The 16,072-nt window shown below is 37.7% G+C and overlaps 1 protein-coding gene across 8 annotated transcripts in view; it reads left to right on the forward strand.

The window, feature by feature from the left end:
• Window positions 1–16,072, forward strand: part of LOC138814048 (Krueppel-like factor 12) — a 708,935-nt gene that overhangs the window by 554,435 nt on the left and 138,428 nt on the right. For all 8 annotated transcript variants that reach the window (XM_070002825.1, XM_070002822.1, XM_070002820.1 and 5 more), the window contains one exon: window positions 12,078–12,624. In XM_070002825.1, the coding sequence (XP_069858926.1) occupies window positions 12,078–12,624 (547 nt within the window). The remainder of the gene's footprint in view (window positions 1–12,077; window positions 12,625–16,072) is intronic.

The following is a 16,072-nucleotide window of genomic DNA, read 5'->3' on the forward strand; positions in this document are numbered from 1 at the left end:
CTTTCTTTCTTTCTTTCTCTCTCTCTCTCTTTCTTTTCTTTCTTTCTTTCTTTCTTTCTTTCTTTCTTTCTTTCTTTCTTTCTTTCTTTCTTTCTTTCTTTCTTTCTTTCTTTCTTTCTTTCTTTCTTTCTTTCTTTCTTTCTTTCTTTCTTTCTTTCTTTCTTTTTCTTTCTTTTCTCTTTCTTACCACTGAGCCACCTTCCCAGCCTGACTTCTGGTAATTTTAATATGGCCTAGCCAGTGGAAAAGTTGGGCTGGGACATCATATTATGGCATTCCAGAGGAAAACATTAAATGGGGCCAAAATCAGTACTGGGAGTGTTTTAAGGAAGAAGCGTTGAGCCAAATACTAAAGATGTATGTGAGTTAGGGGAGAGTTGAGTGTGATGAAAAGTATTTGGAAGAGAAATGAGCACACAGATATGTGTGGAGGGCCCAGAATTGTCAGCAAAGTAAGGACAGTATTTGCAGTTGGAAGCTGAGTGGAGGAATGAAGGGATGAGATTGTGGAACGTTCATGTTTGCTGTGTTCATTGTCCTGTAATATGATACATTTGGTGATGACTACCTGTATTTTCTTAACCCTCCTTAACTTTCTTTTGAAATATCAGCATATTATTTATTTTCCATCCTATTACGTGAGTCAGTATATACTGTAGGAAACAGTCACCATTCCATGTGTTTGAACCAGAACAGGAATTTAAAATAGAGGAAGAACGGCTTGTAGTAATCCATTGTTGAGAAATAGGGATTGAAGTTGGATCAACCTGCCTACTATTAACTTCATGATGCTATGGACCAGATGAGGAAGCTGCTACTGGTGTCTTCTGGTTACTGATGAGTTACCCTACCTCTCATGCCAAGTGGGAAATGCATATCATATAATTGTGTTCAGCAGCCAATGAGCAAGGAGGTGACTTCCGTCTCACTTCCCCCTTCTGACTCTGTACAAGACATCCCATTGGCAGAATCAAGAATCAAGAAGACTCATGTTTAGCCCCACACTACAAGATGGTATAAGAATATAGTAGCTGTGGATAAGAAGCATTGGCAAGCACATCTAATACAGCATTTTGTACTTGTAGTAGACTGCAAATTCTGAGTATGTTTACTACTAATCCAGCCATCTCTTCCAAATAAATTACATACATTATGATGACAAAATGAAAGAGGGTAGGTAACAAGAGGCTCTTAGAATAGCAGGTGTATGATGGGCTAGAGAGCAAAGGAATGACTAGGTTTAGATGAAAATCTTCACTGTTGATAATTTTAGATAATTCTCTTTGATTATCTCTTACCTTAATTTTTTTTTTTTAATGCTTGACCAGAGCTCAGAAGTCTTTCTATTCCAGAATTCTTACCTTAATTTTTAATTCCGCCTTTAATTCTCTGCTTTTCTCTACTTTTCCCTCTCCAGAGGGAAATGTTCTGGCATTTTGAGAATACATGAAACAAAATGCCCATTTAGGTGTCAGGACACAAATATCATTTTAAGAAGATATTTAAGACACTTTGTCTAACCAAACCTAAGTACCTGGAAAGTTACCTTGAATTTAAAGACATTCTTCCATTGTCTCTGGCTTTCATCATTTTTTGTTGATAAGTATCCGTCCAATAGTCAGCAGTTTAGAGGTCTTTCTTTCAGTTACTACTGGCAATGTCATTGCGTTTCAAAGAAAAGTGCTATAGAAGGATAATCACTCTCCTGGAGCTGTTTGCTTTCTGGAATCTTAAATCTTCACATCCTGGTTGTTGTGCTTGCTCTCCAAGGTTTCAAATGTACCTTTTCAAATTTAATTTGGTTTTGTTACTGCTCAGAGTAGTCATCTCGAAACTGCATGTATCTATGGTCGTCTATCTTGCTATCATTTATCTTGCTTTCAAGAACTACAAAAGGATTTCACTAGGAGATGGGAGAATACAATTATGGGGGGAAATCTCCTGGAATCACATGAATTTAAAACGCAACATAATTTTTTTTTTGTTTTTAGAATTTTAATCTGTTACATAGGGTTACTTTTTTCATGGCCCCTTCATGAGTATAGACAATTGAACTTCGGTCTTTTACTGCAAAGGTAAGTAAGTTCTGATGTTAAGCTGAAAGGAGGCCATGTAAATAGGAGTATGCTAACATCTCTGCAAGCTTTTACTTGTGTCCTTTCTTCTCTTAAACAACACTATCATCTCTACATTGCATGAAACGAGCTAATGACAAGGATTCAGGGTCGCTTCTGATTTGAAGCTATACATTGTAAAATCAGGTGTGGGAGTCAGTATTATATTACTGTTAAGGTCATGGATCTCTTTATCAGAAACCACTGAAGGTTGTGTTTTGATACAGCAATCCACACTTGAGGAGATTGCGATACTGTACCCAGTTTTCTTTTTTTTTTTAATTTAATTTTATTTTATTTGTGAACATACTGTACAGAGGAGTTACAATTACATGGGCAGGATAATGCGTACATTTCTTACCAAGCATTGCAGCCTCCTCCTTTGTTTACCCTTCACATCCCATCCCAGCCTCCCCCCTCCCCCCCATCCCAATCCTTCTCCTTCCCCCCCCCCCCCCACCCCGCACCTACGTTATAAAGCTCGTTTTTGGACATGACAACTTGTACTTCTCATTGTTGCAACAGGTCCACCTGTATCCTTAAACAACTGGTTTTTCCCCATCTCCTCCACAAGTTATACTGACATCAAATATAGTGAAAGCAGGGGTTATACTGTGGGGGAGGGACATACAAAGCAACAAAGAGATAATCTTATAAATGTGTTAGAAACTCATGCATGAAAGAAAAAAAAATTAAAATACACATCTAAGGGTTCATTTTCCTGACATCACATTATCTGACCTTTTCTGCTTGACTCATACATATATTAGATATTACAAGTAAGGGAAACCATGGGACCTATGTTTCTTTGGGCCTGGCTTACTTCACTTAATATAATTTTTTCCAAGTTTTTCCATTTCCTAACAAATGGGGCAATGTCATTCTTTCTGATGGAGGCATAGAATTCCATTGTGTATATATACCACATTTTCTTGATCCATTCATCTACTGAGGGGCATCTGGGTTGGTTCCAGATCTTAGCTATGGTAAATAATGCTGCAATAAACATAGTTGTGCTGGTAGCTTTAGTGTGGTCTTGTTTGTAAACATTTGGGTAAATGTCCAAAAGTGGGATTGCTGGGCCATAGGGGAGTTCTATGTGAAGTCTTTTGAGGAACCTCCATACTGCTTTCCAAAGTGGTTGAACAAGTTTACATTCCCACCAACAATGAAGTAAGGTTCCTTTCTGTCCACATCCCCTCCAGCATCTGTTGTTGTTAGAGTTCTTGATTTTTGCCGTTCTAACTGGGGTGAGGTGGTATCTCAATGTTGTTTTGATTTGCATTTCTTTTATGGCTAGGGATGTTGAACATTTCTTCATGTGTCTATTGGCCATCCTTCTTTCTTCTTCAGAGAAGTTTCTCTTTAAGTCTTTCGCCCACTTATTTATTGGGCAGTTGTTTCTTTGAGGACTTGTTGTTGGGGGGTTTAATTTTTTGAGTTCCAAGTATATTTTAGATATGAGACCCTTGTCCGTTGTATGGCTAGTAAAGATCTTCTCCCAATCCGTGTGTACCCAGTTTTCTTAATCTCTCCAGGTCTTGTCTCATCTCTGCTTTCTGTTTGTAGAATGTGATTAGTAATAGTCTTCACACTGACATACTGGGGTGATAAGATGTCTGACATAGTAGTGCATACATGTTATGTGTCTTTATTCCTTTGTGTTCAGTGAAAGGGTTTCAGGTTGTCTGTCTACCTAGGATTTAGTGAACATTAGATACCTTCTGGGCCAATGCCAAGAATCTTTATTGGGCAAGTAGGTTTTTAATGGATTTGGAGATCATTTAGTATACTCTTTGACCTAACCCAAGCCTCCTTTATAGAGACACATACATCTGCATGCCTATGCTTGTGCATTTAAAGCACAAGTGTGAAAATGACACAAAAATACTTCAAAAATGAAGGTTAAATATACTCCTGGATACATGAACCATAACAAAAATTCTCAAAACTCTGCTCTCTTTCTTTGTCTCTTCGAAAGATGGTCAGGACAGTGTGGAGTTCTGAAAAAAAAAATGACTCCTAGGTTTAGATCACTGATTCATGTGGCATTGTGTGTAATTGCTTTTGGCAGTTTCTCTAGCTTTCTATTTCTTCATTTATGAAGTGGGGTGGAGGAAGCATTTAGTATAAACGCTTGTTTTCCTGTCATTTCAAAATAATCAGTGAAGATTGATCTTAGTCACAAAAGTACTTCCTTGAACATGTACTTCTTTGTTTGTATATTGTTGTTAAAATCAATGCTTCCTCAAATTCATTTCTAATGCCTTCTGTTTGTTGGGTGCTGTAAGATTGAAACACTTTCTTTTGCTTATATGTTTCATTGTTTCTGAATGTTGTTCTCTAAAAAGGTGATGAAAATCTTGAAGTTAGAGGTTAAAAATCCTTTTGTAACAGCTTCAGTTTTAGCACCCTGCTGGGCTGGTTATCTAGTAGTAATATAACATTCAATCAACATTTATTGATGGACTGAGGCATTGTAATGCACCTGGAGTTGTTTGTGGTAGTGTTTCAAGTATACAAAGGTTTGCCCAAGACACATAGAGTAACAGTCTTGTATTTCCAATACCATTGTTTTAATCCTCTAAGATTGCTGGAAAAACATATTTTAGTGATCATTTCTTTTTTTCTTTGTTTTCTCCTTTTCTTTTCTTTTCTTTTTTTTTTTTTTTTTTTTTTTTTGGTCAGTTGTGGAGCTTGAACTCTGGTCCTGGGCATTGTCCCTCAGCTCTTCAGCTCAAGGCTAGTACTCTACCACTTGAGCCACAGAGCCACTTCTGGTTTTCTGGTGGTTCATTTGAGATAAGAGTCCCAGAGACTTATCTGCCTGGGCTGGTTTTGAACCACTTCAGACTCCTGAGTAGCTAGGATTACAGATGTGAGCCACTGGCATCTGGCTTGGCTCATTTCTTTAGGTCTATTCAAATTACAGGTGGACATACACATTAATTTCTGTAAAATATACATACCATCAACCTAAAACGGGTAGTATTAAATCCTTTGGAAAATAAAAATTTAATAAGATTTGTTACTTTCTCCTAATTATGGTGTTATAGTTATTTTCTTCTACTAACATCATGGTTCACTAGAGTTTAGGAACACAAAAACCAGATTAAAACTATAAATGACTCCTCACTTAAAAATTTTTCCCCCCTTAGGGGATATTTTATACTAACAAAACCCTTAGGAGTTATACTCCACAGCTCACACTTACAATCCTGTTTTCTCTGGAGGCTGAGATCTGGAGGATCCTAGCCTAAGGCAAGCCTGCACAAAATGTATGAGTCCCCTTCTCATCCAGCAGTTGTGTTGTGAGTTCCTGTCCTATGAGCTCTGGTGCGACCTGAGATTCCAGGATAGCTTGAGACTTGAATTCATCGGAAAGAAGGTGTGTGTATTAGCATGTATTTGTCATCCCAGACATTGTGGGAAGTGCAAATAAGATGGTCTTAGTTCAGGTCAGGTCCAGCAAAAAAGTGAGACTCTTTAAAAATAACTAATGCAATTAATGATAATGGTGAGACTCTTTAAAAATAACTAGTGTCAAAACCAGCTTTACAATTTCGGTGTGGGGGGGGGGGAGGGGGATATAATTGGGTGGGGGGAGGGGGGTAAAATTGGGTGGGGGGAGGGGGGAGGCAGGGAAGGGAAGTGAAGTGTAAACAAAGGAGGAGGCTGCAATGCTTGGTAAGAAATGTATGCATTATCCTGCCCATGTAATTGTAGCCCCTCTGTACAGTATGTTGTCAAATAAAATAAAATACAATTAAAAAAAAATAAAAATAAAAAATAAAAATAACTAGTGCAGATGTTGATGGATGATGATGATGATGATGATGATGATGATAATAATAATAATAATAATGTGCTGAAGGTGTGGTTGAGCAGTGTAATAACTACCTAGCAAGCATGAGGCCCTGATTTCAAACCCTAGTATGCCAGAGAGGAAAGAAAATTAAAATCAAGGTACTTTTAAATGTTGAATCATATAGAAAGTAATAAGCTTTTAGGAAAGCTATTGTTTACTATTTTTATTCTTTCTGAAAAATGAAATGTTTAATATTTAACATGGCCTACAGTATTTGCTATAGAAAGTATATATAGTACAGGGAACATGAAAGTGGAAATACATTTAAGGTTCACTCACGTCTTCATCTAAAGAAGACACCATTTAGGCAACATGCTTGAGTAATTTGTCTACATTTTGGGGGAACAAAAATTCAGCCCATTGGGTTGCAGTTTTGTGTAATAACATCATTTCTCTGAGCATTACATAAACTTACTATATTATTTCTTTGTGCTAATGGTGGCTTCATCTTGCCTACTGTCCTATTGTCTGTCCTGGTTACTTATTTGTGTTTTTGAATTGTTTTGCCAATGTCAGGTAAATGTCAGGCTCATATCATTTGATTGGCTGAGGCAGGAGGAGGATGGTCAGTAGAAGCTAGCTCAGACTACATAATGAGACCTTGTCTAAAACAAAAAAGAAAATATTTCATACACTAATCCAGTTTATAGCAGTGGTAAGAAAAAAACTATTACCTTAACACTTGTTTCTCTTTTTTTATGCCTACCTTATTGTTACTGATTTTTACTGTGATAAATAAGGCAAATAAAACCAATTATCTAAGCACATAGATCTTTGTTAAAAATCTCAAATTTCTGTATGTCTCAATGGAAACCCCTGCGTTACATTACCCCCACTTTTCCCAAGAAAATTTTATAACCCACTTGAGTTTGCAATTCATTGATGATTTTGCATCAGCTGGGTGCTAGTGTGCTCACTCCTGTAATCGTAGTTACTCACAGCTACTCAGGAGACTGAGATCTGAGGTTCATGGTTTAAAGCCAGCCCAGGCAAAAAAGTCTTTGAGACTCAGGAGCAGTGACTTCAGTGGTAGAGTGCCATTTCTGAGAGAAAAAATTAAAGGGCAGCGCTCAGTTCCATGCTGCCATTTTCATGTATTAAGTTAGTTACAAAACAGATTCCCCAATCACATTTTATCTGCTTCACTTGAAATATATAAATAAGTATGCCCTGAAACAGTTGTAGGCCAAGAAAGGGCCATTAAAAATATACAGTAGACAATGTCACTATGAGAGTTCCAAAGGCTGGCATGGCTCTGTACCCCTTTTACCTAGAAGCCCACAGCTGAAAACAAAAATGTTGTTTTTCACAAGGTCATTACCCTGATTTTATAGGAGCTGGAACAGAATTAAAACTGTGGCTCAAGCCGGGCGCTGGTGGCTCACGCCTGTAATCCTAGCTACTCAGGAGGCTGAGATCTGAGGATCGCGGTTCAAAGCCAGCCCGGGCAGGAGAGACCGTGAGACTCCTATCTCCAATAAACCACCAGAAAACCGGAAGCGGCGCTGTAGCTCAAGTGGTAGAGCGCTCGCCTTGAGCTGAAGAGCTGAGGGACAGCGCCCAGGCCCAGAGTTCAAGCCCCACGACCGACAAAAACAAAACAAAACAAAAAAAAAACACAAAAAAAACCCTGTGGCTCAAGCCTGTCATCCTAGCTATTCAGGATGCTGAGATCTCAGGATTGTGGAATAGAATAAGCCTGGGCAGGACAGGAGAGTCCTGTGAGACTCTTACTTCCCATTAACCACCTAAACACAGGAAATGGCTCAAGTGGAGGAGCACTAGCAAAAAAGCTCTGGGTCAGTGCCTAGGCTCCGAGTTTAAACCTAGAACCTCCCTCCCCAGTCCCCCCCCCCTCCCCACACACAAATGAATGAAGGAGTGAATAAGGGGGTTAAATCTATTACTCAAGAGGAAGTGGCAGAGCCTTTAAGAAATGGTGGCATTTCTTCCTGTGACACTTTCACATCACACCTGCCTGTATTTCTAGGGAAAGGGAGAGAGAGAATTCTCTCAACTTTACACCATTAGTCTTGCCTGCTAGTTGCTGTCTCTTGTAAATATGTCCTACAAGAAGACAAGCACAAGCACATGGGGCTGGGAAGGTGGCTCAGTGGTAGAGCGCTTGCCTTAAATGCCTGAGGCATTTAAGGGTTCGATTCTTCAGCACCACATAAGCAAAAAGAAAAAAAAGCCAGAAGTGGCACTGTCTCAAGTGGTAGAGCGCTAGCCTTGAGCTGAAGAGCTCAGGGATAAGCGCCCAGTCCCAGAGTTCAGGCCCTATGACCAGACCTCCCCCCCCCCCCCAAAAAAAGAAGAAGACAACCACATACAACCTTTTCTAGATTGCTTCCTTGCTTGAATTACCCCAGTAGTCCAACCCGCCTTTGCGAATAGACCTTTCTTTAAGGAAAAGGTGATGGTTTTGCTCTGTATGTTTATTATGAGTTATAATTTCCAAATCTGGGTTGGACAATCTCCACCATTTTGAGATCAAGTTTTCTTTTCCCTAAAATTTGATATATTTTGCCTCTGTGAGATAATGTTACAAAAACACCTCTTTATGGCTATCCTTTTGTAAAATCCAAAGCAAGGACCATCTGGTAACAAAGATTAATCTGTTTTAGAAAGGGAAACATTATTGCATATTTTAAAATATGTAACTAGCACAGAACATTTGCCTCAGGCATCAGAATGAGATTATGGTTTAGGAAAAATATTTAAATGAACCTTCATCCTTTAAAACTCTGTAAAACATGTTTTGTTTTCTTGTGTAGTAAAACTTAAATATTTTAAGTCATCTGCTGAAAAATAGTGCTAATTTAAAAATAAGAACAAAAGATGTTCTAATACTGAGAGAGAAAAAGCTGTAACTTTTTTCTCTTTTTAATTTATAAATGTTATGATTATATTTCTATGTTATTAGTTTTACAAATGATAGGTAAACTGATCTTGTTAACAGCTAGTAGACTACTTTTATTTATTTTTTTATCATTTTTTACATTGGTTTATATCTTTTATGTCATTATCTGTAAGTAGTTGTACAATAGAGTTACCATTCAACAAAGCAGTTTATGAATATAATACTTCTTGATCACTGAAACTACATTTTTAAGACAAACAAGATTTACTGAGCAATTTGGCCTGCCACCTTACATAATGATTCCTTTAACTTTGGTATGAGGTTATTTTTTAAATTAAATGGCTTCATGAAATTATATAAACACATGATTAGGTACAGCCCATAATTCACGTTAAAGCTCTGTCTATATTGTACAGTTGTAGGATGACAGATACATAGTGATGTGTATATCTTCTATACTTTTATAGAGAGTAATTGTACTGCTTTAGAATTCCCCTGCTCCCCTTAGCACGTGGTTTGTGAATGGAAACAGGAATCTATGTCTAAGTAGAAAATTAGGACAAAACAAATTTGCAGTGGAAAGAATCTATATTTTCATGGAGGCACACTCCAGCTCCTTATTCTTTAGTTACGTTTCAGACAGGGTCTATTGCTTTTGATGTGGCCAACCTCAGATGGAGACTCTTTCTGTGCTCTGCCTCCATCAGTAGCTGGAATTACAGGTATGTGCTACCATGCCTGGTCTTTACTTTAGGTGTTTTTAATTATAAACCAGTTGGCATCTTTTATGAAAGCAACCTCAAGAAATTTCTATGTGTGTGTGTATAAGAAACAACTTGTATTATTCTACCAAGAAATAAATGCTAATACTGACAGTGAACCAACATACCCTTCTAGTTGGAGGAGTAGATACTGTTCATAAATTTCTATGAAAGTAGCTTGATTTATAGTGTTTGGTTTGTTCTTTGGTGTTTCTTAGTATTGTTAGGAAAATTTGTATAATTGTTTCTCAATTTCAGCACATGACAATCTTTTTTTTAGCATGATTGATTGATTGATTGATTGATTGATTGATTGATTTTGTCGGTCATGGGGTCTGAACTCTGGGCCTAGGCACTGTCCCTCAACTCTTTAGCTCAAGGCGAGCACTCTACCACTTGAGTCACAGCACCACTTCTGGCTTTTTCTGCTTATGTGGTGCTGAGGAATTGAACCCAGGGCCTCATGCCTGCAAGGCAAGTGCTCTACCACTGAGCCACCTTCCCAGCCCCACATGACAATCTTATTTAATATTTTATGGGAGTATTTTAGATGGCTCAGTTTTAATCTTTCTACTTCATATGTTCACAGGTAATTATATTGGCTAAGAATAAATCATTAAAGTATCAATCTGTTTCCCTGTTTATTGGGTCTGGTATAGTTTTTGAGTTGGTGTCTTTCTTTTCCCATTGTTGTTGAATAAACACTCATGCTGTTGCCTCTTGTGTGTTTTGAGTAGAACTATAATTTATATTACACAAAGAAAAACCTACAAAACAGCTTTTGTTCTTAAAATGTATGCTCTTGTTCTTTAAGGGTATGCTCATTCAATAATCTTGAATGAAATAACCAACTTAACATAATTTTATATATCCTTGTTCTGATACATCATATAGTTTGAAATACAGATGTTGGTTTTCATGTAATAGAATTAAACCCTGACTAAATTAGATATAATCAAAATAATCTGTTACAGTATACTTATCTCTGACAAAGCTAGACTGACAGGTGTCAGTAGTATTCTTTGGTTATTTTGGGCTTCAGAAGTAAACATTCCATAATTGCTTTGTTGTGTTTATGGATGTACATGTATGTATGTATATATATGTATATATATGTATATATATGTATACCCAGTAATCATAGGCTAAGAATATTGGTCTGAATCAAATCCTAAAGTCTTTATTTTAAAAATGTTTTCGTGAAACTAAGTAAACTTGAACAAAATGGTCATGACTTCGAGTTGAGCAAAATGTCATAGACAGATTAGGAAAATGGAGGGACTGATAGGGGTTGGGAGTGATGTAGAAGAACAATGAAAGAGGTAACGTTGACCAAGATGCATTGTACTCATAAACTGACATGTTGAATTGTAACCCCTTGGTGCAATGACCTAAAGATAATAAAACTAAAAAAAATTATCATAGGCTGGCACTGGTGGCTCACACCTGTAATCTTAGCTACTCAGGAGGCTGAGATCTGAGGATCGCGGTTCAATGCTATCCTGGGCAGGATAGTTGGTGAGATTCTTACCTCCAATTAACCACCAGAAAACCTAAGTGACACTATGGCTCAAGTGGTTGAGTGCTAGCCTTGAGCTCAGGGACAGAGCCCAGGCCCAGAGTTCAAGCCCCATGACTGATCCCCCTTCCCTCCCCTCCCCCCAAAAATCATAGACAGTATACAATACTTCTAAAACAAGGTGAGTATGGTATTTCAGAAAAGAATATTGTGTCCTGCACTATAAGTTAAGTTCTAAACTGTTAGAAATGACTTAAACATTTATTAATGTGGTAACCAGCTGAAAAATTTTTGCTTTTTTATTTTGTTTTTGATTATTCAGAATGAGTATGTTCTAGTTCTTGAACCAAGCATGATGGTAGAAATAGTAAAGTTGAGTTTTCCCAGTATTTTTGCTGGTTGTGATTCAGATTATAATAAGGTTTTGTTTTGTTGTGGTTGTTTTATTTTTGGTGGTAGTTCTGAGGAAGGGTAGGTAGAAAGGCTCAACTGTAGAGCTTGAAACTCAGTTTACTGACACCTAATGCAGTGATAAGTCAAGCCAAGGAAGCAGATGTTTTCACTTAATAAAATAGTTTTATGCAGTTCTACACAGATAATGCTTTGTATTGCAAGCTTGTTTTTGTAAGGTTGAGTTCACGTCATTGTACTCTTCATTGTGAGATTCCTACAGCCTCTTCTCTCTTCTGTAAAGCCACTAGCTTTAATCTATGTTAAACAAGTATGTTTGTTTCTTTCCATAGGATTGGACTCACTCCGTTTTATACTTTTGTTCCTTTCATGTTAATCACCGAGACTGCTGCAGAACAATTCTTCAAATGTTTGAGGAATGCACTCATGTCCCAGAGGAACAAAAGGAAAAAAATTAATAGACACACAAGTAATAAATCATGCATTTCTTACCGTGTAAGATTCACCAAGATAAATTTGTGTTCCATTTTTCTCCCCACAGTCTCCAAACGTCCACAACTACCCCGATATGGAAGCTGTCCCCCTGTTACTAAATAATGTGAAAGGGGAGCCCCCGGAGGATGCACTACCTGTAGATCACTTCCAAACACAAACTGAGCCCGTGGACTTGTCTATAAACAAAGCCAGGACGTCCCCTACCGCCGTTTCATCCTCCCCCGTCTCCATGACAGCGTCTGCCTCTTCACCGTCGTCTACTTCAACCTCTTCATCCTCTTCTAGTCGTCCAGCCTCATCCCCAACTGTTATCACATCAGTATCTTCAGCATCATCTTCATCAACAGTATTAACTCCAGGACCTCTTGTTGCCTCGGCCTCTGATGTGGGAGGCCAGCAGTTTTTGCACATTATCCATCCTGTACCGCCTTCAAGTCCCATGAATTTACAGTCTAACAAACTGAGTCACGTTCACCGCATCCCCGTGGTGGTACAGTCGGTGCCTGTTGTCTATACAGCTGTACGGTCGCCTGGAAACGTGAACAACACTATTGTTGTGCCCCTTCTGGAGGATGGGAGAAGCCATGGCAAAGGTAAGACCTATGAATCTTTGATTTATTATAGCACTAGAGATAACTATTGACTTTGTCATTCATTGGAACATAAATTATATGCATACATTACACTCAAGCTCTGTACACAACTACAAGAACGGACGATGAGTTACTGAATACAGTTCACTGGGGATATTTCAATCATATAGATGCATTTTTTTAAGGTACGTGGTGGGGGGAGGTGGTACTAGGGCTTGAACTCAGGGCCTGGACCCTTCTGACTCCCTAAGGATTTTTGTTCAAGGCTAGCACTCTACCACTTTTACTGAAGCTCCATTTCTGCCTTTTGGTGATTAATTGAAGAGTCTCACATACTTTCTTGCCTAGGCTAGTTTTGAAACCTGATCTTCAGGTATCAGCCTCCTGAGTAGCTAGGATTACAGGTGTGAAACACTGGTGCCTATTGTTTATGTATATTTAAAAAATGTATATAGTCTCTGTTTTTATTTGGCAGTCCATTTAGTGTCAAAATGGAGATATCTCCATTTGCAAAATGAAGCTTAGTATTAAATGCTCAAATGGAAACGGCAGTCCTGTGGTTAGTGGAATTATGTATAAAGTAAAATTTCACATAGGGTTTGATCAATGTGAAATTTTCTTTTATGGATAATAAGGATTTTTGTTTTACTTTTTTTTTTTTCTTACTGGAAGTTATTCAGATAGAAAAAGTATAAAATTCCATGAAATTGTAGCCTGAGAATTCACTTTTAGGAGCCTTGGAAATTTGGTTAGCATGCTACCCAGGAGGCTGAATTCTGAGGATTATGGTTCAAAGCCAGCCTGGGGCACACAAAGCTAAGACATTCTTATCTATTATTAACCTGGGGCACCAGGAAGCTAAGCAAGAACTCAGGCCTGAGTTCAAGCTCTAGTATTGTGACACTAGAAAAATAGTAAGAATCCTGAAGTTCAGTATTAGGCTTAAAGGATCATGTAGCTTCAGTTTTTGTCATCTGTGTTAAATTCTTAACTGTCCATATCTTATTACATTAAATGCAATGCTAATTGTCTCTTCTGGTGTTTAAAAAGCAAGTAGGTAATTGCCACAGGATTATGTATAAAAATAACTAGGTAGTTCAGTAAATTTGATAATTATACAGATACCATGATGTTCTTTTTTACTCCTAAGTCCTTGGATGGGTGGGTGGGTGGGGGGTTGTTTTGCTTTTGTTCCCTACTTTTTATTAAAAGAAATATCATCATGCAGTCTGTCTTTCTTTCCTATTTACCCAAACCCCCTAATGTTTGATTCTCCTTCCTGTTTAAACTTGAAGATCTTTATGTGGAACTTGTCTTCAGAGCTTAGAGTTGATACTGGGTATGGCTTAATGATTCTTTGCCTTTTCCTTTGCTTTTATTTTATTACTGAAGCCCATAGTTACAATAGGATTGATGGACAGATAAACTACCATCTTAAAAATGCTAACAAACATAATGTTCTTGCTTCTTGTATAAGGTAGGATTCAGTATAGAAAGATTGTATTTGATAGACAAATATTACAAACCTATGTTACAGAACTGGGCATTTACCATTGGCAAGTTATTCTTTGAATCTAGATTGAGTTTCTTCATAACATTGCAATAAATTTTATGTTCCTTGTATAAAAAATTAATCTCAGGATTCTAGAATTTTAGTTTGAAAATGTGAGATGTAGACATTCACTCCTAACTGACCACCAATAGGATATATCATTATCTGATATATCCTAAGGTTACTGAGAAGGTTAATAACATAAATGAAAATATCAAGCACTGATCAAGTACCAAGTAAGTGTCTGCTTACTTTCATTATTATTTTTCCCTCCCCCAAAGTACAAGAATAAAAACAGGAACTGGTAGGGGAGATAAACATGTTGAACTTTAAGACCCAAAACAACCCCAAGAAGTTGGTATAGAAATGGTTCTCAAGCCGGGCACCAGTGGCTCACACCTGTAATCCTAGTTGCTCAGGAGGCTGAGATCTGAGGATCACAGTTCAAAGCAAGCTCGGACAGGAAAGTTTGATAGACTGTTATCTCCAATAAACCACTAGAAAACCAGCAGTAGAGCGCTTGCTTTGAGCTAAAGAGCCCAGGGACAGCACCCAGGCCCAGAGTTCAAGCCCCATGACTGGAAGAAAAAAAAAAAGAAATGGTTCTCAAAATGTGAGTACAACTACACCTGGAGGTTTGGCTCAAGTGGTAGGGTACCAGTCTTTGCATGACAGCATCAGACTTTTGCGTCCAAGTTCTGTTCCTGGGGAAGAGGGGAGGAGTTGTTACTATAACACATTATAAGGGACTAGAGATTAGTAGGAAAAATGGTCTGGAATCATCTCATTTTTTTTCTCTTTTTATGACTTTATATTAAGTTTTTATAATGACCATATTCTACAAATATTACTATGCCATTTTACAAGTTTCTTTTATTATTTTAGAGATGAATTAGATGATAGTAAAAGTGTCTAATGGAGGAAGCTCGCCTACCTCAACAGAATAAAGAAAGCTAAGGGCATTTCAGTAATTCCTCGGGTCTTTATTTGCACATGTGCAGTTAGGCATTCAGCCAGCAGTGAAATGGCTGGTGATAAAGGCACTCCCTGTTTCCCTTCCCACGTGAGACTTATACATCTGGAATAGATGAGTGAACGAGAATGCCATAGGAGACTTGGATTTTCACAATGATAATAATAAAAAAAAACATAAAAATGTAACTCATGGGAATTAGGTGATTATGCTGGCTAATTACTTTTTAAGCTTGTGTAAGGTATCTGGTCTCTGATAGAACACTAGATGACCCTCTAGGACACTTGACACTAGGAACTGTGAAAGTACATATCCATATCTAAACTGATGCATTCTGTGAACTGACTCCTTTGTTCATTCGCATGTTTATTTAGCATGTATCCCTATCAGGCATTATTGACTCTAAACATAGTGTTGAACAAAACAGGTGCTGTTTCTGTTTTACAGTGTTTAAAGTCTAATGAGTGTCAAATGAATAAGAGAAACAATAGATGAAGTTATGTTTAACAAGAGTATTTTCACCTGGGCTGTAATATTTGGAAAGAAATGTTTTCACTCTGACTTTCTTTCAAAGGAGGGTGTGGTGAGGGCTTAAAGTGTTGAATGAACAAAGCTTCCACCAGCAATACGTAGGTAACAAAAGAGTAGAAAATGTTTTCTAATGATTGTAGAACCTTGGCCCATCCAAGAATATGATGAATATTAGTCTAAAGGAAAGTTGTTAGCTCACTCAGCTAATCTTAGTGAGGCCTTGAGTATAATACCAGAGATAAAGAAAGATAGCACGACGTTCTCTGAAGTAGAGTAAATAAATAAACACGATTTAGAATGAAGCTGTGAGAAGGAGAATGTAGAAGAAGGTCTCCTGAGGAGACCTTTTTCCACTTGATATCCAAAGGAAAAGTATTTAGCCGCCAAAGTGA

The sequence above is a fragment of the Dipodomys merriami genome, unplaced genomic scaffold, assembly GCF_024711535.1.
Source record: "Dipodomys merriami isolate MVZ:Mamm:240054 unplaced genomic scaffold, mDipMer1.0.p SCAF_6, whole genome shotgun sequence".
Classification (NCBI taxonomy): Eukaryota; Metazoa; Chordata; class Mammalia; order Rodentia; family Heteromyidae; genus Dipodomys; species Dipodomys merriami.